The 24133-nt window shown below is 38.4% G+C and overlaps 1 protein-coding gene across 5 annotated transcripts in view; it reads left to right on the forward strand.

Annotated features, from left to right (window-relative positions):
* CTNNA3 (catenin alpha 3) overlaps window positions 1-24133 on the forward strand; it is a 428400-nt gene that overhangs the window by 32366 nt on the left and 371901 nt on the right. For all 5 annotated transcript variants that reach the window (XM_027694077.1, XM_027694076.1, XM_027694078.1 and 2 more), the window contains one exon: window positions 2144-2263. In XM_027694077.1, coding sequence (XP_027549878.1) covers window positions 2144-2263 — 120 coding nt within the window. The remainder of the gene's footprint in view (window positions 1-2143; window positions 2264-24133) is intronic.

Consider the following 24133-nt stretch of genomic DNA (forward strand, 5'->3'; position numbering starts at 1 on the left):
ATTAAATTTATTTTGACCTAAGGGGATAGCCAGGAGTGGGAATTGATGAAAGCAAGCATTGCAAATGCGAGGCTTGGAAACCAACTCTGGGGCAGAGAGAAAATCTGAAAACAACAAATCATACAAAAAGTGGAAGATAATGAAGCCAAATGGAAAAGAATAGAGAGTCTTGCAGTTTTGTGTTGGCGTTTCTGTTCTGTCACCCCTATTGTTACAGAATTCAGGAACGTATACTTTAGGTGAGAAAGCTTTCTTTCATTTTTTGGCAGCAAACACTTCAAATGCAACTAGAAAGTCTCCAGTTAACCTCTAGTGGTGCTGAAGGAGATAGAGTAAAATAAATTACAAATAGCTATAAACACTGCCTTAACTTGCTTTTTGGTTATGAGAGCAGTGAGACTGCAGCGTGGCAAACATGAAGTGCTACCTTGCCTGATGATTCCAGGGTGTGTATTGTAAATAATCAGTGAAAATCTACTGCAACTGCTTATTATCCCCAAAGAGGAATTACCCAGTGGCTGTTCAACAGCATATCAGCTTGGGCTTGAGCTCAGTCAAATGCCCATGAAATGGGTCACACTGGAACACTCTACATCCATGATCAGCACTAGCTGTCAGTTCTGTAGTCAGCTTGCTAAAGAGGGACTGAAGATGAGTGGAGGTTTGGCTTTGCTTTTTTTCTTTTCCTTTTACTTCTGTGGTTCATTTTTCCAATTCAGTAACTGTAGTTTTAGCAAAGGTATAGAGAAGTGGTTGCTGTAGTTACTTCTGAAGTGCTTGGTTTTCCAGAACTGACTGGAAAGCAGTCCATTACTTTTGGTCTTTTGCCTCATTCCTTGGACATTGGTACCACATGTGAGCTTACAGTGGGTAATTCATCTCCAGGGCCTGTAACCAGTAAGCTAAGTCACTGTTTTGGAGGATTTACAAGATATGTAGTTCTTCTTGATTATATAAATGTAAATAAATAAATGTTTATAGACTTGCTTCTGATGGTGATCACTGTGATAACAAAATATTTCTAAACTACTTAGAACTATGCAGCTGTCACATACTTGTGAGGTGAAAAAGACTATTTACAGATAGGGAAACAGAGAAAGTCAGAGGAGAACGTTCATGATTTCCTTGAAGGTAGCAAGGAAGCTGGACCTCCAATTCTCCTCTCACACAAATCTTTGCCTCTCTGTTACAGGTCCTACAGCTGGGCTGGTATTGTGCATCTCTTTGAAAAATACCAGTCCTATTTTTAACGATAGTGTATGCGAGCAGAAATGCAGGAGACAATAAAAAGAGTTTTTTCAAATATATTAATGGAAATAGGCAGTATAGAAACATCATTGGCCCATTCCAGGATCAGGATGTTCACCTGGGTGCTGGAACAGGCTCCCCAGGGCAGGGGTCACAGCACCAAGTGACAGAGCTCGAGGAGTGTTTGGATGATGCTCTCAGGCACAGGGTGTGACTCTTGGGGGTGGTCCTGTGCAGGGTTGGACTCAATGATCCTTGTGGGTCCCTTCCAACTTAGCATATTCTGTGATATGAAAGAAGTTTTAACTTTTAAAAGTAAGATCTGTAATGAAGTATAATTAAAGTTGTCACAGCTTTTGTGCAGAATGTGAGCACACTGCCCACGGGGATTATCCGGTCTTGCAAATTACTCTTAAGTAAATTAGCTTGATAAGAAGCACCCTTTTATAATATGTAAATATAATATATTTGTAATATATTTATAATATATAAATTCTACTTGTAGGCTTGATATAATGAGGAGTTCATGGCCTGTATAAAGTTTCATATGCTTTTCTTAGTTGGAAAAAAAAAAGTATTTAAATATATATGAATATATGTTATATCCTGTAACATGTCATAGAGAAAGAACTCACCTGTAGAGGCTGTGTTGATTGCCAGTGTTTTGTCTTATGCAAGCCTGACCTATGAAGTTAGAGGACTTTATTTAATTGAACAGGGCATATTGCTTTGCATTCTGTGATTAGTTTCAAAACAAAACTGCAGAGATCTCTAAAAAGTTAGAGGTGACACAGCTCCATAACGTCAGCATTAGTAGAATAAAATCCCAGTACAAAGTAAAACACAGCAACTGCGTGAATTATGATTTTTTTCTTTTTTTTTTTTACCATCACAGTTTCAAAGAACATTTGAATCTTTAAGAAATGTATCCAGTAAATCTGAGCTACAGAAAACCTACCAGAAGTTTCGAAAAGATCTGGAAAATCTGGATTATTTGGCATACAAACGTCAGCAGGTAAGAACATGGAAGCTTGGTAAGAAGACATAGAATACTGGACATAAACACTGTGGATGGTAAAAGGGATGTGTTTGATGGAGTTCCCTGTCCTGTCAGAAGGGTTTTGTGCTTTGTGCAGGGTTGTCAGGTGAGGCAGCAGGAGGGGTGACAAGGCTGTTTAATGCGTATGATGTTGGACTGCCTGTGTCGTGATTTCTCAGCAGAGAGGAGGACAGGCAAAGCAAGTAAGTGAGGCTTAGCAGACTATTAAATTTTGCATTAACGTGTAACAGTTTATTGTTGCACTTCAATAGAAGTGCCTAGAAGTACTGTTTGCATTCTTTTACTTGAAAAATGAGCTAAATCTGTAAGTTAATGGAATTTGATACTGACTGTACATTCAAACCACTAATTGTTTCTTCTTTAGAAATTAATTTCTGAGGTTAGATAGCATAAAACTTTGAAGTGTACACAGTCTTTGACTTGTGCTTGCAAGATCAAGGTTAAATTGAGTTATTAACATGTATTTAATGTTGGATATTCTGTAACTTATACATAGCTTATGTGAAAATGTCAGCTCTCACAATAAGTATTCACATTTTTTTTGTCTTGATAACATAAGACTTTGCCTCTTTCAGAGTGTGCAGGAGAAATGCTGTAACACTTCTTGTTGTGGTTTGTATATTCCTTAAATCTGTCGCTTGGTGTCAGTGTTGTCAAACAGTTCATTTGCTTGGGAGCAAATCACTTGCAGCTCTTTCTATCAATATAATTGATTAGATTACCTGGGTCTTAGTTAATTTGCATTGTATACCTGAGCAGTAGTTATATGGTTATGCTGAGTAATATTTTTTCTGCTTGTTGATACCAAGATTTTCTCAATATATCTCAATAGAACTTGCTGCAGAATCTGCAGTGAGGGATTTGAAAAGCTGCTGTATCTATTTAGTATAAAGATGCTTTGAATTTTGTCCTGCTGGGATAAGGAAGTGATTTTTCTGTGAAGAGATAGAGAATTGGTTTGAGTGCTGTGCAAAAATCACAGCCCTGGTTTGGGACTGAAGCTATTGTGAGTTTGTGACATGTTTGTGGAGTATGGGCATTTAATTGATAACAATTTATATACTCTCATATTAGCTTAAGGGTATATTCATAGCCCCACTGTCAAAATGTTGAGTAACTGCCACCTGTTTGGAGACAAACAATTATATATAATATGAATGTGAATCCATTCAAGGTAAAATAAGTGGTTTATGTACTAAAAGTAATGAATGTTGCTTTTGAATGAAATACAGTTGTCTGCTTCTGTCCTTCTTCTTCAGACACAAGGCATGAAGTGGAATATAGCAATGTAATTCTTCAGTGGTAACATTTACAGGACAGATGGGAAATTGAAACTGTGCCTTTTAAAGGATGCTTCAAATGACCCACATTGACTCTGCTTTATAAATATAGACCACACGTCGATGAGTGGTAGCAGTATACAAGAGGCAAACTTGTTTGGAATGATGGTTTATATTAAGCTGTTTTTAACTGGCAATATTCAGACTGTGGTAGATCATCCTGAATTTTCAGATAGCCAGCAGATAGCCAACAGAAATGTCTCTTTAAAATGGTCAGTGAGGTCAAGAATGCAGTTCTGCCTTTCTTTATACTAAACTCCCAAAGTTGTTAGCAGATGTTGGTCAGCCTTTCAAAACTTCAGGTTCTAGTTTTGCACGTGGTTGAGTTGAGCTGGTGTGGAAGTGGTCAGGGCAGCTAAATTCTTTGGTGATTACAGAGCAGGAAGATGGGAAGTTCTTGGAGTGTGAGACTGATGTGGATGACATCTAGTATTTTGGTCAAGAAGCCTGAACAATGCTCTTTGCCATTCTTCTGTGTCCCAAACGTGATACGAAGTATTAAACCACTTCTATATGTCACGTCTTGTTACTGTTGCTGTCTGTAGAGGACTCCCAGTGTGCTCAAATCTGCTTCAGTGCGTTAAACTGACTTAAAATTCCTTGCTTTTTGATGATCTCAATATTTTGTTGCTCAGTTGCTTGCTTATTGCTCTCTCTCCTCAATCCAGATGGATGTCCCTTCATCCATGAAACTTATGGTGACCTAATCTTTCTGTGTGCTTCCAGAGTTGTGTTGCATCTGCCAGAGAAATTCCTTTGGGTTGGGAACATCAGTTTATAGCCAGGCTGCCATTTTGAAGCCTGCCAGGAGATTCCTGTCTCTGAGAAATGTAGTTTTTCTTTCTTGTCCAGGAGATAGTCTGGCAACTCCTTTGAACTGAAACAAGCTTTCAATTTCTTTGATACTGTCTCATCTCTGAGATTTGACTAAAAGAGAATAGCTCCATGCCACAGTGAGTAGTAGAACTGTGCTCTTGCTCTGTGACTTTTTGGAGTGTTTCCAATAAGAGCTAAGTCAGCTTTACATGGGTTTGGATTAACCTAAATATTAACACATCTGCAATATGAATAATTCCAGGGGAAATGAGATAGGACAAAATGGCAAAGCACTTGGGGATAAGAGAGGACTCTGATCCCAACACTGCTCTTGGAATACTGTAGTAGGTGCAGGCTTCCTTTTTTCTTGTGTGTCTTTGTTCCTATTGAAGGGAAGTGGTCCATATATTGTTCAGCTGGAACAGTACCAGCTTAAGGCTATTCATTATATTTATCTTACTTTAAGGTCATTTCAGGAGTATTGGGCAATAGCTACAACAGAAATGGAATTATAATCAAATCCAATGGTATTTAGCACCTGTCAAACTGAAAAATTATCACAGTTGCTGCTGGTTTCAGTGTTAACAGTGCCTTTAGGGTGCTGCTGGCTGTAATCCAAAGACACTTAGTTTTTGCCTAGAATTCTCCACCAGTGTGGTCATCTAACTGTTGACAACAGAACTTTAGTATGTGTACACACATAAAAGCAGTATCCTGTTGCAAAGCTATGACAATTTAAAGCTTCCTTATTTGATTTGATTTTGGTGTTGGTTGTATTCCCTCAAGGTAATTTGTGTGTTAAAGTTCTGAATCTATGTGAAACCATTTTCGTTATTCCATTTTAAAATCCTTTTAGGATTATTTTCTGATGATTGTTGTGTTAGACATTGAAGAAGTAGAAGTTAAGGGCTGTATCAAAGATGTTTATGGGGCACACTTCTGCTTATGGGAAATAATGTTTCCAGGAGATGGAGCAGAGCCATTGCCTCTTTTACTTCACATTAGCCCATTGTTACCTGTCTTCATGACCATACAGGTCAAATTTGCATTTTAAAAGTTTTAATTTTGAATAAGGACTTGCTCCTACAGTCGAATGGTATTTCTTTTTATTAAAATGGACCAATTGCACTTTTGTTCTCTACCTTTGATTGTTCAAAACTTTGGGGGGAGAGAATTGAAAGAGTGAACATGTGAAGACTTGTGGGTTGTATGACAAATGGTTTACAAAGTGTGCTGAAATTTGGAGGGAGTTCAGGGGGAATTGTTTGTTGTTAAGAAAACAAGCGTAATGATAGAAAACGTAAGGAACTCGGTCGTGGGGCTTATCTGGAAAAGGTTATGGCTTAGAAATGTCAGAAATAGAGGTACTTAATTAAAGCTCTGTTCTAGGACACAGAAATATGACAAAATCCAATGGATGGAAGTCAGAAAAATTCAAACAAGAAAGCAAATGAGCATTTTTGACAATTAACTACAGAGATGGCTTAGTTAAGAGGTGCAGTACATTAATCATTGCTTGTAGCCTTTATATCCATTATCCATGCCTTTCTAAAAGATATGGAGTAACTGAGATGCAAATCAAAGGGCAGGAATTAGGAAATTTTTATGGCTTGTGCTATTTAATGAATTTGAATGAGAATTCACTTTTTTTTTTTCTCTAGACTTAAGAATGACAGTGCATTTGGTTGTGTATTTGAGGGTAAAGGCAGAATTATGTCTTTTGAATTGCTATCCTGGATTAATAAATGGATGAATTTGTTTACTTTTGTATTTACCACTCTGCCACTGTACAAACATCTGCATGGTTGGATGTAGTGAAATCTTGTTTAGGATTTTTCAAAGAAGCCTAGGACTTAACACTTGAGTAATTTTAAGGACATATAGGCATTTGATTCCCATTAATTTTCTGAAAATGCCTTCCTTCCTTTCCTTCTTTAATATTTAGTCACACAATATTGATTATAAAATGAGAGTATAGGTTGTATTTCCAGTATTCTAGCTGCTTATTATCCCTTGACGTAGGAACAACTATCTATCATGTTGTTGTGTAATTAAAGTAGTTGAATTATACATTCATTTTAAAAAAAGCAAACAACAAATCAGTCTCAGTATCTAAGAGAGTGAAAAATTATGACAGTTCTGTTTTCAGGCCCCTGACGTGTTTTAGTAATTCCGTGATTATAGTTCTGTCCTTCGGCCATTGCTTCTGTCTGTCCTGTGTGTCTGTGTGACTTCCTTAATGGGTGAAGAAGATTTCCTTCTCCCTACCCCCCTGAAAGTGCTGATATTCCCCTGTTTATATTTTTTTATATATATTCAGGGTAGTAGGGAGGAAGACTTTTGTATCCCCCCTCCACATGTGCCACAGTGTGTGCCATGGTTTTCCAGCTCAGCTTTTCAGTTGGACTTGCCTGCCTGTAGTGCTAGTCTTGCACCATCTTAATTTGCAAGCAATTTGTATCTCACTGTGTGCAGTTTTTCTGTCTCTGCATGGAAGCTAGACCTCTGAGGGGAAAAAAAAAACTTTTCTGGGAAAATAAAACAGAGAACTTATTTTTTAAAAACAATGGTTTGGCAACTTCTGTGTTTGGTGTGGATTTTTTTTTGGTGTGTGTGGCCCATGATATGGAGATTTGGTGAACTCACTGTACAGCTGCTCAGGGAGCAGGGGTAGGGTTTTATCTTCTCATATATAGAGTTTTTACTTTTAAAAATCTGAGCATCAGAATTAGGTAAAGTATACAAGAAACTTCAGGGGGAAAGCCAGAAAGTGTAGTTGTATAGTTGGTCACATTTGCATCCCTGTGCCTGATACCTGTTCTGTTGTTAATGCCAAAGCTGCTTGATGCTGATGGCTTCATCCAGCCTAATCTTCGTCAGTGTGCTGAGGGAATAATGAGAAGTTGATTTTCACTAACTAATTAAAAGTGTTATTATAAAGGAGCACTCTAAAAATGTATTGAAATTGCTGCTGAAAATATAAACACTGGCAAACTGAAGAGTGGATGGGATTCCTCTTTGGACCAATGAAGGTGTATCCAAAACTCGGAGGAACAATTTGCACTTAATTGCTTTTTCTGCAGCTGTGATAAATGGATGAAATTTAAAGAGACAAGGAAGTATATTTTTGTCTTCCAAATGTACAAGGGGCGAAGTAGTTGCTCAAATCCTACCAAAAATGCAGTCATGAAGGTAAAAGCATAACTGTCTTCCATGTCTTTGAAATGTTCTCCTGTGAGTTAGTGTGGTTTGGAATTTGGGGGAAATGGACAGAATTCTGGTTTATTTTTGCATCCGGAATGAGAATTATGAGAAATAATATCTTCCCCCTTTTTATATAGCCTGTGAAGGATCTAAGCAGTCAGTATGTAAAGTCTTCAGCCTCCAAGATAAGAAGACTCAAACTGTTATCTGAGGTGCCCATAGCAAAACTCCTTCAAAACTTTGATATTAGAAGGGGGGAGTTCTGAAACAGTGATCTATTTTCAGAAATGAAACTAGTGATACTGTAAAGAGGTTGAGATAGACTTGTGGGGTTTCTTTGAACCTGCCTCTCACTTTCCTGAGAAAACAGAAGGGGATCTGTCTGGAGCCTGGGAGTTGAGCAGAGGACTAAAAAGGCTCCCCCCCAGTCTTTTCAAAACTCAAACTGTTGCTGTTCCTATGAAACAGAGTTACTTTGAGCTGTGCCCAAAATGTCCTGAGTTTGGATAAAAGGTTCCTGTCTAGTCTTGCATCTGATCAATGTAGCTAAAATGTCTTGGGAGCCAAGGATGGATGATGCTTCAAGTTCAACCACGGAGTCCCCAGGTCATTTAAAACCAAACAATAACAAATAGAGTGTGACACTGGGAAGGAAATGAGATCTTCAGCTGGAATTAAGTTACAAAAACAACTAAGTAAGTAATATTAAAAGGGCATGACTTTAAAAAGCTGATAAAGAATATTGAATGCACTCCATGAGGGACTTGCAAACACCACTGATTTTGTACCTGGACGTTTGCTTTGGTGCCAAATATGTCTCCTATAGGAAATTTGATGTGTGGGTAGTTTATTTCAGTGGTAAACAGGGGCCCAGCTTAGAACTCCATACTTTCAGTAGACTAGAAACCAGATTTTTCCCCCAAATGAAATAGACTGTTACTTCAGATGGTATGTTTATTCTAAAGTGGGAAAAACCACAATTTGTGGAATGTAAATGGGATCAGAGTCTAAGGAGAATAATACTTAATGATGCAACAATAACTGGCAATATGACAGAGTATTCTGTCAGGCAGCAATGTCCGCTCAAGGAACAAACAAAACTGTACTTTTATACAGCAGGAGTGGGGTGAGCCTTAAAAGGACAAAATCATTTAGAGTTAATAGTTTTTATTTCTCGGGACAGTTTATTAAAAGAAAACAACAAAAAAAGATAGTGCGAAGTATTTGTCAAGTGTATTTTAACAGGTGCCATCACTGAAAAAGCTGAGTTTAGTAAACTCTTTCGTGTTTATTCTAAATGAAGCTGCATACTGTGCTCCCCAGCCATGCTGACAGTTGTCTTTATCTAAAATGTTGTTAAAACCTCCAGTGACAGATTCCACAACATCCCTGACTCTTCTTACATTTCAAGCTCTTTTTCCTAGTGTTTAGTCCAAATCCCTCTTTAATACATTCGTGATCATGACATCTTGTACTTCCTACTATAAAAATAAGATTCAGAATATTCCTTTTTGCTTTGCTGTGATCTTGTGTGTATTATCATGATCGTACCTTCTCTCAGGTTTCTCTGCAAGTTGCTCATCTTTCCTGCTAAGTCATGCTTTTGACATCTTCTGTTATATCCTGTGGCTCAAATGGTTCTACCCCATTATTAAAGGATGCTGTTGATAAATAGAATGGAAGGATTTCTTCCGGTGTCTTCTGTTTACACATATGTGATTTGACTTCTCTTGGTAGCACAACCATCTTTGTGATTTTTAAGAAGTTCCTGTGAAGTGTTGCCTAATGTGTTATGAGCAATCATCCTTTGTGCAGCTGACTGTTCCTGCCTGTGTGATAACTTGTGCTGCCCTTCCTGAACTCCATCCTACCTGAAAGCAGCAAATGCCTATTTATAAACATCACTGTGAGTTCAAATCCTGCCCTCAAGTGCACTAATTGTTCCTTGGCCTCCCCTCCCCAGGAAATCCCTTTCTATTTTCTTATCCCAGTTACGTTCCATAGTGAGGCAACCAAAACAGACCCCTGCAGAAAATCATTTAATGCATGTCTGTAGTTGCAGAGAATCATTGGTAATTGCTCTGAAGAAATCTCTATTGATTCCAGAGAAATTTAGTCTATTTTTCTCCCATGTATTTATACAAAAGTGATATGAGACTATCAAAATCTAGTCCTATTATGAGATACTTGCTACTAATGCTATGAATACACGAACAGAAGCATAAAGAAATTAGGCTGATTTGGTGAGACTGGCTTTGGACAAAAAACCAGCTTGGTGGCTATTACTCATTCCTGTATCTATTTCTAGATAAATAAATAGTGTCCTTCATTATTTGTTCTATTTTTTTTTCCTCAGGAGTCTAAGTGTAGCTGGCTGGTCTGATTGCTTGGTTTCTGTCTTTGGAAAAGGTTAGTTAAGTTCGGTCCCCTTCAGTCTTCCATTGCCATGCAGATCTCCTCTCTCTCACACTGGATCATTGACAGCAAGGAGTGCTGTCACCAACCCACGAGTTCTTTGTCATCACAGGGTGATGTTCCTTCAACCTACTGCCTGAATGAAACTCATTGCTGTTTATTTTGCAGATTTTTGATGCTCCTTTCCAAGAGTAATGAGTGCCATCATTAAACTAAAGTGGCTTTCAGAGCTTCACATAGTTCCTCCTCATTAATTAAATAAAACCTTATAAATATTATAAAACATAACACTTTGATGTTTGTACATGAGAAGCAATATTTGTGTTTGGACTAGGTCTAAGTACTGACTTCATATCTCTGGAAATAATAAAAGTTAAGGAGCATTATTTTCAAAGAGCATGACAAGTTTTTTGTCGCTCTCTTATCATGGCGAGGCTTTGCGAACGAAGATTTGGGAAGGTTCTCCTTCAAGAAAAACAAGGACTGGTTTGATGGAAACAATCAAGAGGTCCAGGAATTGTTGAGGAAGAAGAGAACTGCTCACCAAGCACACCTTGCTCAGCCATCTTGTCATGTAAGAAAAGCAGCCTTTCGTCTTGCATGCAGCAAGCTCCAACAGGAACTCCGTGACATCCAGAACAAGTGGTGCATTGATCTAGCAGGAAATATTCAATTATGTGCAGACATGGGTGATCACAGAGGATTCTATGAGGCCCTGAAAACAGGATACGGGCCTACATACCAGGTCCAAAGCCCTCTACTCAGTGCAGATGGTCAAACGCTTCTGACAGACAAAACCTCCATTCTGAATCGATGGTCTGAACACTTTCAGACTCTCTTCAGTACCAACCGTGTAGTTCAAGACGCAGCAATTCGCTCTCTTATAGATGTACAGCTTTGTATGTTTTTATTGGTTGAAATCATCACCAAGTGAAGTGATGCATGATTCTTAGCCATAATTGAAGGAGAAAATACATTCCCTGATTTTCTGGAATGTAACACATCTGCACATTCTACAGAAAAAGCAAGAATTAGAGAGGATGCTTCCTCTGTTGAACACTATAAAAAAGTGATGTATGTGCTATTTTAATTTGACATTCTTTTCTTTGACTTTTTTTTTTCAAAGTAAAATGGTTTGGAGCAGCAGGGAGTGGGGATTATAATAAAATTTTCCTTACTGAATAGTGAAGGAAAACAAAGAGCTAGTCATATAGATGTCTTGTAAACATTTTCAAATTTGCTTTCTCGCAGCTTTCTGTTGTGACCTTGAGCACGCCTCTTAGTACAAGGTCTACTGGAGGACAACCCTAAACGCCTCCATCTAAGAGGTAGAAATTTATAGGTGTATCAGGACTTGCAGGTGAAATTCTGTGGATATTTGAAGTTCTTTTTGTCAGACTATGACAGATTTATGTCAGACTAGGTAAAAGGTTCAGTCTGAGCACAACTGACATATTTTTACAGGATCAGGGTCAGTAGATAGCATATAGTCTGAGCTACTATTTTTGTTTGTGGTGGGAGGTTTGGGGTGTTTTTTTTTTTTAATTTAGTATGAGAATAACCTGCTTTTTTAGATGCCAAAATAATGCAAGCTGGAAGTGCAATAACAATTTGGAATGTAGAGCTCTGATTACTAACAAGTGGCTAATGAATGATGTTATGTCATGGTGAAAATGGCAGTAATAGTAGGTGAGTTATCTGAAGGGAATGTTTTACTGCATTGATCCAAGCCCGACAGACATATACTGGTTTCTTATGGAAAAATAAATTCTTTTATAAAATGTCCCTCTGCCTTGGCACTTCATCAAAATCAGATTAGGTGAAATGCAAAGGTTTGCAAAATGACTGAGCTGTGAGTGGAGAGTGGTTTGAAAGCATAATGTTTGGGAATGATGGACAAATCCTGCAGGAACACTGTTCCTGGCACACTTGCTCCAGAAGCTCTAACAGACAACAGCCAAAGCAGATTCTGCCAGCAGCAGTTGTGTTTTCTTGCTGTCTTTCTCTAGAAGCTCAGCTTGTGCTGCAGTTCCTGTACCCATACTACTTGCCCATACTCCAGTGCCTTAGGAGATGGAACATTCACACAGGGAATAGAAAACTTGTATTTGGTGCTCTCCAAATACAGTTAATGCAGGATGGAGGGTTTTTTTTTCTCATGTGGTGACAGGTTAGGAGGTAGAGGTAAGGGATCTCTGTGTCCCCTCTGAAACTCAAGCTCTGTAACCAGTTAGGATTATGTACCAGGTGAGCTTCAACGCTCACCCCTGGCTCGAAACCTTGCTTTGAGGGAAGAGCTTGAAAGACCTTTTCATGAGGTTTCTGTCACTTGAATAGTAGCCTTTAGATTCCAGCTGTTTGAGGGTACTGCTAAGCTGAAACAAACCCCTAAGGATAGAAATCAGTGTTGCATACACTAACAGACTACTTGTTGGATTTGTCTTGAATCTGAGGCAATACTCTTACTCTGTAGTCTCTGTAGTCTGTGTGATGGTATCAAGTTGGGCTCTTAGTTCTTCTTTTTGTATTGTCTCCCCTGCACACGTACCCTCCCCTTCCCCAGCACAAGTTCTGCATCAAGCTGCAGTCTATATTTTGCATTTGCATGATGCTACCCGTGTGCAGCTTCCCCCTAAATTAACTCACCGTAGTCATTTAGCACTTAAATTTCTTATCGAGTCATTCTGCATCAATTTTTGTTCAGTCTGTCTTCTTCCTCCTCCAAGCCTTTGCCATCTCTCATCCACACCTCATTTCTGTTTGTGCATTCTAAATGTATTGACTCACTCATTTTGCTCCCAGGAAGATATTTATTGCATTAGATCCAAACCAACATAACAATCCCACCCCCACAGGCACCATTTCCTGTTTTCTTGTCTATCCATGCACAAAAGACACGGAGATGTCGGGTGTGTTTTTACATAGGGTCTGAAGGGTTACCAGGAAGAGTCACTGCCCCCACCTAGTTTTGACCTTCCTGATCTTGAATTCCCCCTTCCCATCCCTCTAGAATTCCAGGTTGTTGTTGCAACCCAGCTGAAATGCACCTAATTGTTTGGGGTATACAGGCCTGTCTTCACTGACTCTTTCTCATCAATTAGACCTTTGCCTTGCTTGATGGGGCTCATCGGGCTCTAATACTTTCTTTTATCTGTTACCCAGCTTTTGTTACAACAGGAGTCTCTATTCTAAGTTCTTCGTGTTTTGAGAGTGTGCAACAGCTGGTTACTTTTCAGTACAGACCTTATTACTCAGTTATCTCTCTTAAAGTCTGCCTTCTTGTGATTAAGTCAAATTAGGCCTTTATAGATGGTCATTATGAAACAAAACTTTCTTTGTAGGTAAAATTTTGATCCTTGTAACAGCACTTTTATAACTAATAATAATAAATTCCGCTGGCAGTGGAATAGTGAAAGCTTTTGGCTCCTTGAGTAAGAAAGTTTTCTTTTTTCTGTATGAATTTAACCATGGATCTAACTTTACATTGTAAGAACAAAATATGCAATAAGGTCTTACTTCAGTCTAGATTTACACATGCGACAACAATTATATTAATTTTAGCTGCATCTTTGTTTGTTAACACTGGAAGAAAGATGATCCTCTTTGATTTGGAGTACAAACTGTACTGAATATATGAAAAGTTACTATTCAGACATATTGTGAAAGTACTTGGGATGGTACTATAATACAATCAGTACTAAATCTGGCTTGGAACAGTGAGTTTAGGCACAGTCAGTTCTGGAAGGATTTGAGAATAAATTGGCTGTTGCAAGTGCTGGTTGAAAATAAAAGCTTGGAGAAATCAGGTGTTTGAGGCATAGTGAATTCAGTTTTAGTATATGCTTTCTAATAAAGAACTGAAAAACCTTAAAAAAAGCTAAGAGAAGGCAGAGCCTTGTTACTGTCTTCCAGATCTTTCTGTATGCTGCTGTACTGAGGAAATGCTAACCATGAAAATACCGTGTTGAGAAAGAGAAAGCAATTCTATTTACACAGCAGCCATTTCACTGTCTGCAGGATATTCTCTGAACATGTCTTTTAGGGATTTTACAGGTTTAAATTAACTTTTGCAATGCCTAGAGCTATAAATGAGTGCCACAGCCATGTTTGGTGGTGGTGGTGATTGATATTCTCCGGTCTCTTCTGTAACTAAGCAAAGCTGCTGCTGAATGTCTTGTCTGCTCCAGTCCATACCTTGCTGTGCTCAGAAATGCTGCTTTCCTCCTCTGCACTGTTCACACACTCACAAACCATTGCAGGAGGTGACACAGGGAAAGTCTGAGGCACAAGTGCTTGGAGATGATGGTGTCAATAAATCTGACATACGTTTTGAGTAGTAGCTTGATGTTTTATTTAGTTGTTGAATTTCTTTACTGACTGATACAAGTATTATACAGATACTAGAGAGAAGTGTTATACCTTTCTTCATACATTCAGATGAGTCAGCTAATGATAAGTTAGTCTTTGCTTGAGCATCTTGAGAAAATGCTGCAGCATTTCTCCTCTTCTGCTAGGTTAGTAGAGGCCAATAAATTATCTCAGGATCTGAAGAGAGTATGCAGCATTACATTTAAGTTGCTTACTAGTTATTAGTTTATAGACAGATAAACTGTGCCAGGTCTCTGGGTAAGATTCCTGGCAAAGGTTACACTTTCACTAAAAGCCAGCATTCTTAGAGCAGTACTCTGTACATCAAGGATTCGAACCTAAACAAAGAGCTCAATTCCATGGAACTAAAATTTGATTGCAGACCAAAACTTGGAAGATGCTGATTGTGTTTTATTGCTGAATTAATAGATAGGATTAGAGAGGATAGGGACAATATAAGGAGTAATATCTCTTTATCCCCTCCCCCCCATTTTACAGGTAGGTTATATTTTTTAAACAGAAGTAGAATAATAGCAAAGTGTTCTGCTGCACTTGAGCTTCTCCTCTCTGAACTCTCTGGTAGGTGTCTGTTGGAGGAGGGTGGGTAGATTCTGTGCTGTGGTGTGTATAGAGTTGAACTTGGAAGATCAGGGAAAGCAGTTAGTGAGAACAATAACTGAAAGCATTGCTAGAGAGTTCTTGATCATGGCCTTGGCCACTTTCTTGACTTAACTGAAAATGAAATGGGAAGGTTTTTATTTGTTCTGGAAAGTGATTTGTTAGAATTGCAAAGAGCTAGCTAAGAAGCTGTTAAGAATCTTGAAAAGGTTAGAACAAATGAAGATTAATTTAAAGTGTGTGTACCTCTGCATGCTGCCTGAATCTCAGCTAACCTCTCTCTACCACTATTGTTAGTGGTAAGGATAGTTCAGAAATGCAATGTATTCCCTTTCTAAGTGTCCTTAATAGTTCAGGGGAGGAATGACAGAAGCCTCTGACATAGTTGCAAAATTAAAATGGTTGTTGGGGAGGGAGGAAAGAAGACAATTCTGAAATAAGATGTAGGCAGTAATGTAAAAAAAGATGTGAGCAATGTTAGAGTCCTCCATAGAAGATGCAGAAAAAATGTTTTAAGATAATTCAAAATAACTTCAATGCATTCTCTCTATATCTTTTCTTCTGCCTTTAGTAGCTCCTTTCTTCACTGCATTTAGTAGTCGCAGTAAAACAGTTCTTAAAGTCTTTGTAAGTAGAGGTAAACCTTAACCCATCTTACAGGACTCTTGCAAGTAGTGTTACTAGGAGGGAGATTGTTAAAAATGTTGAGAGGTAACACTTTCAAGTATTTCTGCAGGGAGCTGTCACCTTTCCACTGAGTGCTGGTACCCTTCCCTGTAGGTTCCTGGAGGAACCAGTACCCCCAGAGGAAGCAGAGCTGAGGGATTGGTATCTACTGCCTCTCTGGACAACCCGTGCCAGTGTTTCACCACTTTTGTACAAAATGTCTTCCTTATATCCAGTCTGAATCTACCCTCTTCTAGTCTAAAACCATCACCACTTGTTTTGTTGCCACAGGCCCTGCTAAAAGCTTTGTCCCTGTAGTTCTTGTAGGGCCCCTTTAGATACTCAAAGGTTTCACCAAGGTCTCCTGGGAGCCTTCTCTTCTTTAGGCAGAGCAATCTCAGCTCTTTCAGCCTTTCCTCATGGGAGATGTGCTCCATCCCTCAAGGATGCTTGACTAAACATACATTTAGTCTGATCCATACAGGTTATTCCTTTGTCCTTTACGGATATTGCCTTGTGCATGTGTCCTCTGAAAGCGAAGTGTTCTGCCAAGACCTTTTTTTTTCCAGTCTGCTCTGATACAGAGTTTGGCAAATGTGGGAAATATATGTTGAAACATGACTCTGTGCTCTCAAAAAGCTGCTTTGGGGATGGAACTGAACCAGTTTTCAAGTGGTCAGATGTAAAAACATTCAGGCACACACACCTCACACCATTTAAAGAAAAAAATAACACAAGGAATTACTTCTCTTCTGGGGGGTTTAGGTGATTGAAGTTAGCTGTAATGAAAACAAGGTTTCAGGTTACTGCAGCACATTTGCTGTTCTAGTAGTTAAATTGGAATGATGGACTTAGGGACCAAAATGAAAAGTCCTCCTAGTTAAAGAATCTAGTTTGAATTAGAGCTTCCTTTGGGATTGTTAATGTGAGTTCAGTAGAGGCAGTACTAGCACTGGTGGGAATTGTTCTATAAAATTTTCTGGCATGTACAAGATTTATATAGTTAGAAAATCAAAGTTAAAAGCTGAAGCATGTCCATTACTTAAATAATAAAATGCATAGTTGCCTTTTATCAAGATGTGCTTAATTGTGATACTTAATCCTTTTTTGGAGAGAAGTAGCGTTAATAAAATGGAACTAGTTAGATCTTAAAATTTTTAAATTATACTTTTTACCATGCATATGACTTTTATTGTGTTTATACATACTATAAGAATGGTTTATGAACCTTCATATAAAGACTTTATACCCCTGTATAATAATTTTGCTGCAATATTATTTTATATGTCACAAAAATGTCACAATGATTTATTTATTACTACCAGCTCCTCCTTTTTTCTCTTTGTGATAAAAAGAATTACAGAATAACTCTGTAAGACACCTCATGAGGGTCCTAGTACAACCTGCTGCTCAGCTTGGATCAGCTTGGGGGTCAGATGAGGTTGCTCAGGGCCAGATAAAGCTGGATGAAGTTGTGTCTTGGAATATTTTGAGGACGGAGCCTGCACAGCCTCTCTGGGCAATCTGTTCCACTGCTGGGGGGTCCTCCTGGGGAAAAACATTTTACGTTTACCTCACCTGTACCTTTCTTTTTCAGTTTATGCTTGTTGGCTCTGTCCTCCCACCATGCACTGCTGTGCAGACCTTGACTCTTGTTGTTGGTGACCTCCTTGCAGCCACTGGAGGTGCACCCAGAGCTGCATCTGCCCCGGGCTGAGCAAGCCCTGTTCTCTCAACTGTCCTTAAGGGGCAGTGCTCCACCCCCCTGGCAATCTGATGGCTCTCCACTTACATCTCCACAGCTTAACGGTGTCCTTCCTGCATCAGGGGGCCCAAAACTAGCCACGGTTATCTAGATGTGCTTCAACAAGCTCCAAGTAAAGAGCAATACTCACTTCCCTTGACCTGCTGGCCATGACTGTGTTAATACAGCCCAGGCTACTTCTGATCCCTTAGTTCCTTCAGCATCTTTGCAGAGGATCGCTTTGCAAGCTCCTGTCTTTGTTGGCATGATGAGGGGCACGTGGAGTGTGCATTTGAAGGGTCACGGCCCCATAAATACGTTGTGTGTGCAAACTAAACAACATATCTCTTTCCTGTGGAATGTGCATTTAGACAGATTATAGTGCACAGACACTATAAATTCCACTCTATAAATAGAATGGGATATCTGTTCATGGTTCAGGTATTGTCAAAGGCAGTCACACAAAGCTGTTTTCTGTATTCCTTTACACTTGAAGAAACTTTTTTCTACAACTCTAAATACTGCTTCCTTTTGTTACCTGCAACAGTGGCAGAACAAATGACTTAAAATTCAGTTTTTAGAATCACTTTTCAGTCCAACATATAGTTGTCTTGAGTGGAAAGGCTTTAATCTTACTTTACAATTGTTTTGCGGTTGTCTTAGAAGATGAATTATTTTCCAGTGTGTCTAATCCATAGGAGATTGGTCTCAAAACCAAAGGAAGCAAAGACTTGCTTGGCTGGAAAGAAATGGCATCTCCTGGATCATGTTTCGCAACTCTTAAGAAGAATTCTAAATGAATGCAGCAGTAGTGTTTTCTCATGCTACAGTGGGACTGGGAATTCCTGGATGGCAATGCATGATACTGTTTCACATAGATGACTACTCAGTATTGGTTACTTCCATAATACACTGTGGTATTGAGCACCTAGTGATTGTAATCAGGGTGACATGGGAAGGGGAAAGGCTGTCTACTGATTCCAGATGATTCCCTTATCTAGAATCATGGAATCCTAGAATGGTTTGGGTCAGAAGGGACCTTAAAGATCGAGTTCCACTCCCCTGCTGTGGGCAGGGACACATTTCCCTAGATCAGGCTGCTCCAAGCCCCATCCAGCCTGGCCTTGAACACTTCCAGGGATGCTGGCATCCACAGCTTCTTTGGATGAGAGAACTTCTTTCTGGAAGGAGTTTGTTTCCTTGACAACCGCTGACACTTTGGGCACCTTTGAGGAGTCCTTAGTCCGACTGGGAAACCATCTATTTTTAAGCCCCATTCTGAAACTTCAGTTTTAATACTTTCTGTTCCCTGTTTGCACTTCCTGTGGGTTCTGATAGGCATTCAAACATTGTGTCAGCCCCTTTATCCAGAAGAATTACTGCTATTAACATTTTTACCAGGTGTCCTACATTGGTACCTCTACTCTTTTGCTGCAAAAATTGTCTGTGTAGATATTTGACAGAACTGTAGAACTCATAGCTATGTGCTTGTGGATCTATTCATGCTGCACTAATAAATACCTTGTGAAAATAATGGAGTTGTCATAAGACAGGGTTTCTGCCACCTCCACTGCTAAATCATTCCGTAGATGTGGGTAGATACTCGGAGAAGTTTGTGAATTGGCAGGTTTTACCTGTAGGCTGTAATTCATTTAGACATTGATGCGAATTTCGATGTGGTGCCGAGGAAAAGTAATAGGAAAAAAAGTAATAGAAAATGTAAAATTGTATTTTCATATCGTGTCCATGCTGTGCAAGGCTGTCATGACAGGAAGAGACAAATGCAGCTGCTGCACTAGTAACAGAAGAATGAATGGCAATGTCTCCCTGCAACACAGAATTATTGAATATTGCTTTTTTAAATACAGTTTTAAGGAACAAATCAGAAATTTTAGGTGTGCTTTATGAACAGGATTTTGGAACAGCTCTAGTAGTCACCACACCTGGTTTCCATAAGCTTTTTACTCCATAAACTGGACATATGTGGCTTAGTAAAATGGTATTGTTGAGTACATTTTAACAATTGCATTTCTTTGTGAGAGACAGATGCTGTGTTATAGGCACATACTGTTAATTTTAAATTTAAAGACAGAGACAACCCAAATAAATGTGTACCTTTTTGGTTTCATGTCTTACACTACCTGTCATGTACTTTATTTATTACATTTATTTTTGTGGTATTGAATAATTCTAATCCCATAGAAAGGTCTCTTCAGATGAAAACTAGTAAACAAAAACCAAAGCCCAACAAAAACAAAGGACATGTAACTACGTAACTGGACCAAATTAAGGCTTGTTTTTCTCTTTAATTCTCTTTAATTCTCTTTCATTTCCCTTTATATGCTCTTAAAAGCAGCCTTTGGAATATTTTACTTAGATCATTTTACTTTAGCCCATTCATCTGTGGCTGTGATTATATTTTAGTTTTTCCAATCAAAATGAAAAATTTTAGAGTAGATAAGGTCCTACTAAACTCAGTGTTCTTTCATGGATATACGTTTGTGCTTCCCTCATTGGACTTTTTCTCTTCACCTTCCCATTTATCTGGGATTCAGCTAATCCCAGTTAGCATTACCTGAACATCATAAAAATTTTCTATAATACCTTTATATATATATATACACATAAAATTTCAGTTTGGTTTTGTACATGGTGTATTCCTTGAGATGTTCTGGCATTAAATCAGAATATGAGGTAATGATTTGTTATTTGCTTAATGTTAGCTTCTGCAGCTTGGCAACTCTTCCTTCCTGCCTGTTTTTTTTTTTTTATAAAGGTTTCTTCTAAAATACCAATTAATGTGCCCAGGAAAACTTATATCATAGAATCATGGCTTAGGTTGGGAGGGACCTTAAAGATCACGTAGTTCCAACCCCCCTGCCATGGGCAGGGACACTCTTGCTCTTTGGGTGAGTTAAACCTACATGAAGTACAAAACCTGGTCCTTTCCTAGGACAAAGTTGTGTCTTAGCATGAGGGTTTACTGCCAGTGGTTGTAGCTGTAGCAGTCTGAAGATAAAACCTTGTCCAGGTGTAGAAGAGCTAATGCTTTTATTAGGCTAATAGCCAGTGCTTTTGAACAAAAGCACATCCCCTTTTTTCTCCAGATCCATGAATTGGTCTAGTAAAATACATTAATGGTCCATGAGGAATCCCACTGCTATATGAGTGCTTTTTCTTTTCTTTTGTCTTCCGAGGAAAATATAAAATAAGTGGTTTTTTCCTGGTCCAAAGATGTTATTTTTTGAAACAGAAACACAAATCTTATTAAAAAAAAGAAAAAAAATCTAGTTTATTTCTCATCTGCCTACTGCATACACTCTTCTGGGGGACTACCAATTTCCCATCATATGATTGAGGAAATTTCCTTGCTGTTCCATTTTAGTAGCCTCAGTTTGCTGTTAGCAGTGATGCTGATGTGCACAAGAGCTGGATGTACAACAGGGGACAGAAAACCAGTTTAAATTTCCTGTCGAACCTGGACTTTTGTAAGTTTGTGTGATATATTGGGCAGCACTGTTGAAAACTTAATACCCATCCCTCCACCCTGCCCAACCCTACAAAAGCATTGCATTCTGTTAGCTTGTTGTCAAATACCGTGCATCTCCATGATTAGATGTAATTACGTTGCATAAATGCTAAACATACAGTGTTCCTTTAATTTTTCATGTTATATTTGTCTTGTGGCACACAATATTTGAACTTTCTGGCTGCAGGGCTTTTTCCTTAAGATTAGGGTATTTCTACATTGAGAATGGTTAGAAAATACTTAGTTTTCATAGCAAACCACTAAACCAGATGTTAGCTTTATCCTGTGACTGAAGATAATGTACAGTTGCAGGTGCATTTCTATCTGGGGAAAACCGTATTTCTTCATCTGGAATAATTTGAATAGGGTAATCTTTGTTCAAGTGACCTTTTTATGACTTGTATTTTTTTTTTTTGGTAAAACTCAAAAAATTTAGTGTGATGGCTTGTATTTTTTTTGCAATAATGGTAAAGCTCAGCAGACTTCAGTGTGACTATTTAGCACCTTATAAATATCTTGTATTCATATTTTAATGGCTCATATGTTCTTGGGAATTTAATTACGTGGATGGTGCTATTGTAAGTAATTCAGAAAGGAATTAAAAAACAGTGGCAGAATAAATCTTAGATGACAAGCATTTGGTGTTTTCAGGTTATGTACTCATCATCTGGGAAATAAGTTGTTTTAGTGACCGCTAATTGTCTTAGACAAATATTAATAAACAAAAAACCCAGGGATGAAGTGGAGCAGTTTTTCAGGTACTGCAAAATCTTCCATTGCAAAAAAGTCAGTTTGTCGGACTTATAATTTTTCACCATTTGACTCTATGGAGATTTTATTAAGGAGTTGTAGGAGAAATCAAAATGTGCAGAAGCAGTAATTTTGAAGGTAAAATGTGAGCAGATGCTGTGGACAATAGGAGGGCTGCACAAGGCAGCCTGCAGGTGCCCAGAGCAGCAGGAGGGTTACACAAGTCAACATTCATCTTCATTCTGAAAACATTCCCTAATGAAAACTGAAAGAACTCCACCAGCAGCTCGTAATAGGGCAGTCACTGAGTTCCAGTGCATTGGGGAAGGCTGGTGGAGAGGTAAACTGGGGGCTTTCCACAGAGCTGAATAGTCGTAGGGATAGAAATGATATATACTTATTTATGACAGAAATAAGACCAACAATTTAGAAATATGGACTGTTATTTCTTTTCGTCTCTGCCTGTGAAACGTACAGTGTGTCAGTGGTTTGTTAGTTAAATCATTGCATACACAATAGTTTTACTGGGGTCCCATATCAGCTACCTCAACATAATGGAACAGCTGATCTCTGAACTGGTTTCTTTAAGCAACAAGATTCTTTTCACATTTATGTCTAAATTTATTGGTGTGGATTTGGACTTTGATAGTCCCTGTGGGTCCCTTCCAACTCAGGATATTCTATAATTCTGTGACAAAGAAAACGAAGCAAACCACTATAAGCACATTAAATATTTACATTGTAAATTATTTAACAATTTTTAGTGTTGGCCTGAAGTCCAGTGCTTTACTTCAGAAACACTTGTGAAGGAACAGGCCATGTGACTTTAATGTCAGCACCAGCTTTTGGGCACAAATATTTCCTTAGGGAACTGCATATCCCATGACTATGTTAATTCACCCTTAGGAGAGGAAAAAGTCAATATTCATATGATTCTGTAATCCAAGCCAAAAGGCCATATGGCTTTGGTTCTGCTATTTTTTAGCTGATAAATATCCTGTTGAGTTGAGTGAGACTTCTGTGTAGAGAGGCTTAAAGCATCAGTCTTCATGGCCATAATCCAATAAAGCTGTTTAAAGGTGTGAGTAGATTCACAGGCGTGGAGTGGTGCATAAACAAGAACACATTTATGTCTTGGAAAATCGCTTTCAGAAAGCAGTCAGCTCTCTAAAAGTTTTACCACTTGTTTTTACCTTGAAAAAATTGGAAAATAATTCTGTTTTTTGAAGTGCGTTTCCATTGAAACTGGCTTACACAAAATTATTTTAATTCTGTCAACAGTCCACCTCTGAGAAACTTTTTAGAAGAGAGAAAAAAAAAGGCAGGGGAGGAGAAGGAAAGAGTTTTGGCTGGATAGAATTGCTGTATTTTGTTTGTTTTTTCATGCATTGAACAGCAAATACAGCCTTATGTGGACTTATGGATTATATGGGTCACTTTGTGATCTTGATACATCCACTTGGAAACAAAGGGGAACAGAAAGAATGGAGATTGCAGGATTTAAATAAATGGTGAGTAATAAAATCATAGTCATAGAAAGTTAATGCTAACAACCATGTTGTCCGATCAAACAGATTATTAGTCTGTAAGATCAAAAAAAAGTCTAACTAATCCTTTCAATGGTGGCAGCATTTTATGGAAGTGAGGTTCACAACACAGCTTGAGATTCTAGACCTAATTCATTAAAACACAAAGTCCATAAAAAAACCGTTTTGAAATGTAATACTTTGAGCCTTCGTTTTCAACAGGTTTTTTTTATTTAAAGTTTCTCAATTCTTTACGTAAAGATTAACAATAGAAGAAAGCAGAAGTTTTCCAGAATTATTTTTAGGGGGTAGGAAAGAGTTTCTCTAAATGCATTGCAAAATGCTATTTCTTCATCTGTAATACTTCTGGCAACAAGTAATAGTGGCACAGAAGTTAATCTGGCTTCTCCTGGCTTGTATGTGCCATGCTAAAAGCATTTTCCTCCTCTGTTGATGTCCAGCAAGTGAAAAAAAAGTGTAAAGAGTTCTCTGCCTCTGATGTCCCCATGTACCTGTCACCTTGACATCTGAGCCCTGCTGCACAGTCTTTCCAGTGACCCTGCCTCTGAAGACTTTCAAAATATCTCCATTAGATTGTCTTAAAGAACTTCTGTAAGATTAGTAAGGACTTGAGCAGGAAATTACTACTGTCAGTACCCGTGCACACACAGTGACAACTCTGAGAAAATTCCTCTTAACTATATTAAACTATATCCTTTAATTATAGAAAACAGGGAAATATTATGCACTCCTGGGTTGACAGTTGGTTAGATGGAGAAAACAGAGGTTTCAACAGCTGTTAGATTTGCTAGACTTGCTTATAATAAGTGAAAGGATATAAGATTGTAG

This window comes from Neopelma chrysocephalum, unplaced genomic scaffold (assembly GCF_003984885.1).
Source record: "Neopelma chrysocephalum unplaced genomic scaffold, ASM398488v2 Primary Assembly neopelma1_96, whole genome shotgun sequence".
NCBI classification, from domain to species: domain Eukaryota; kingdom Metazoa; phylum Chordata; class Aves; order Passeriformes; family Pipridae; genus Neopelma; species Neopelma chrysocephalum.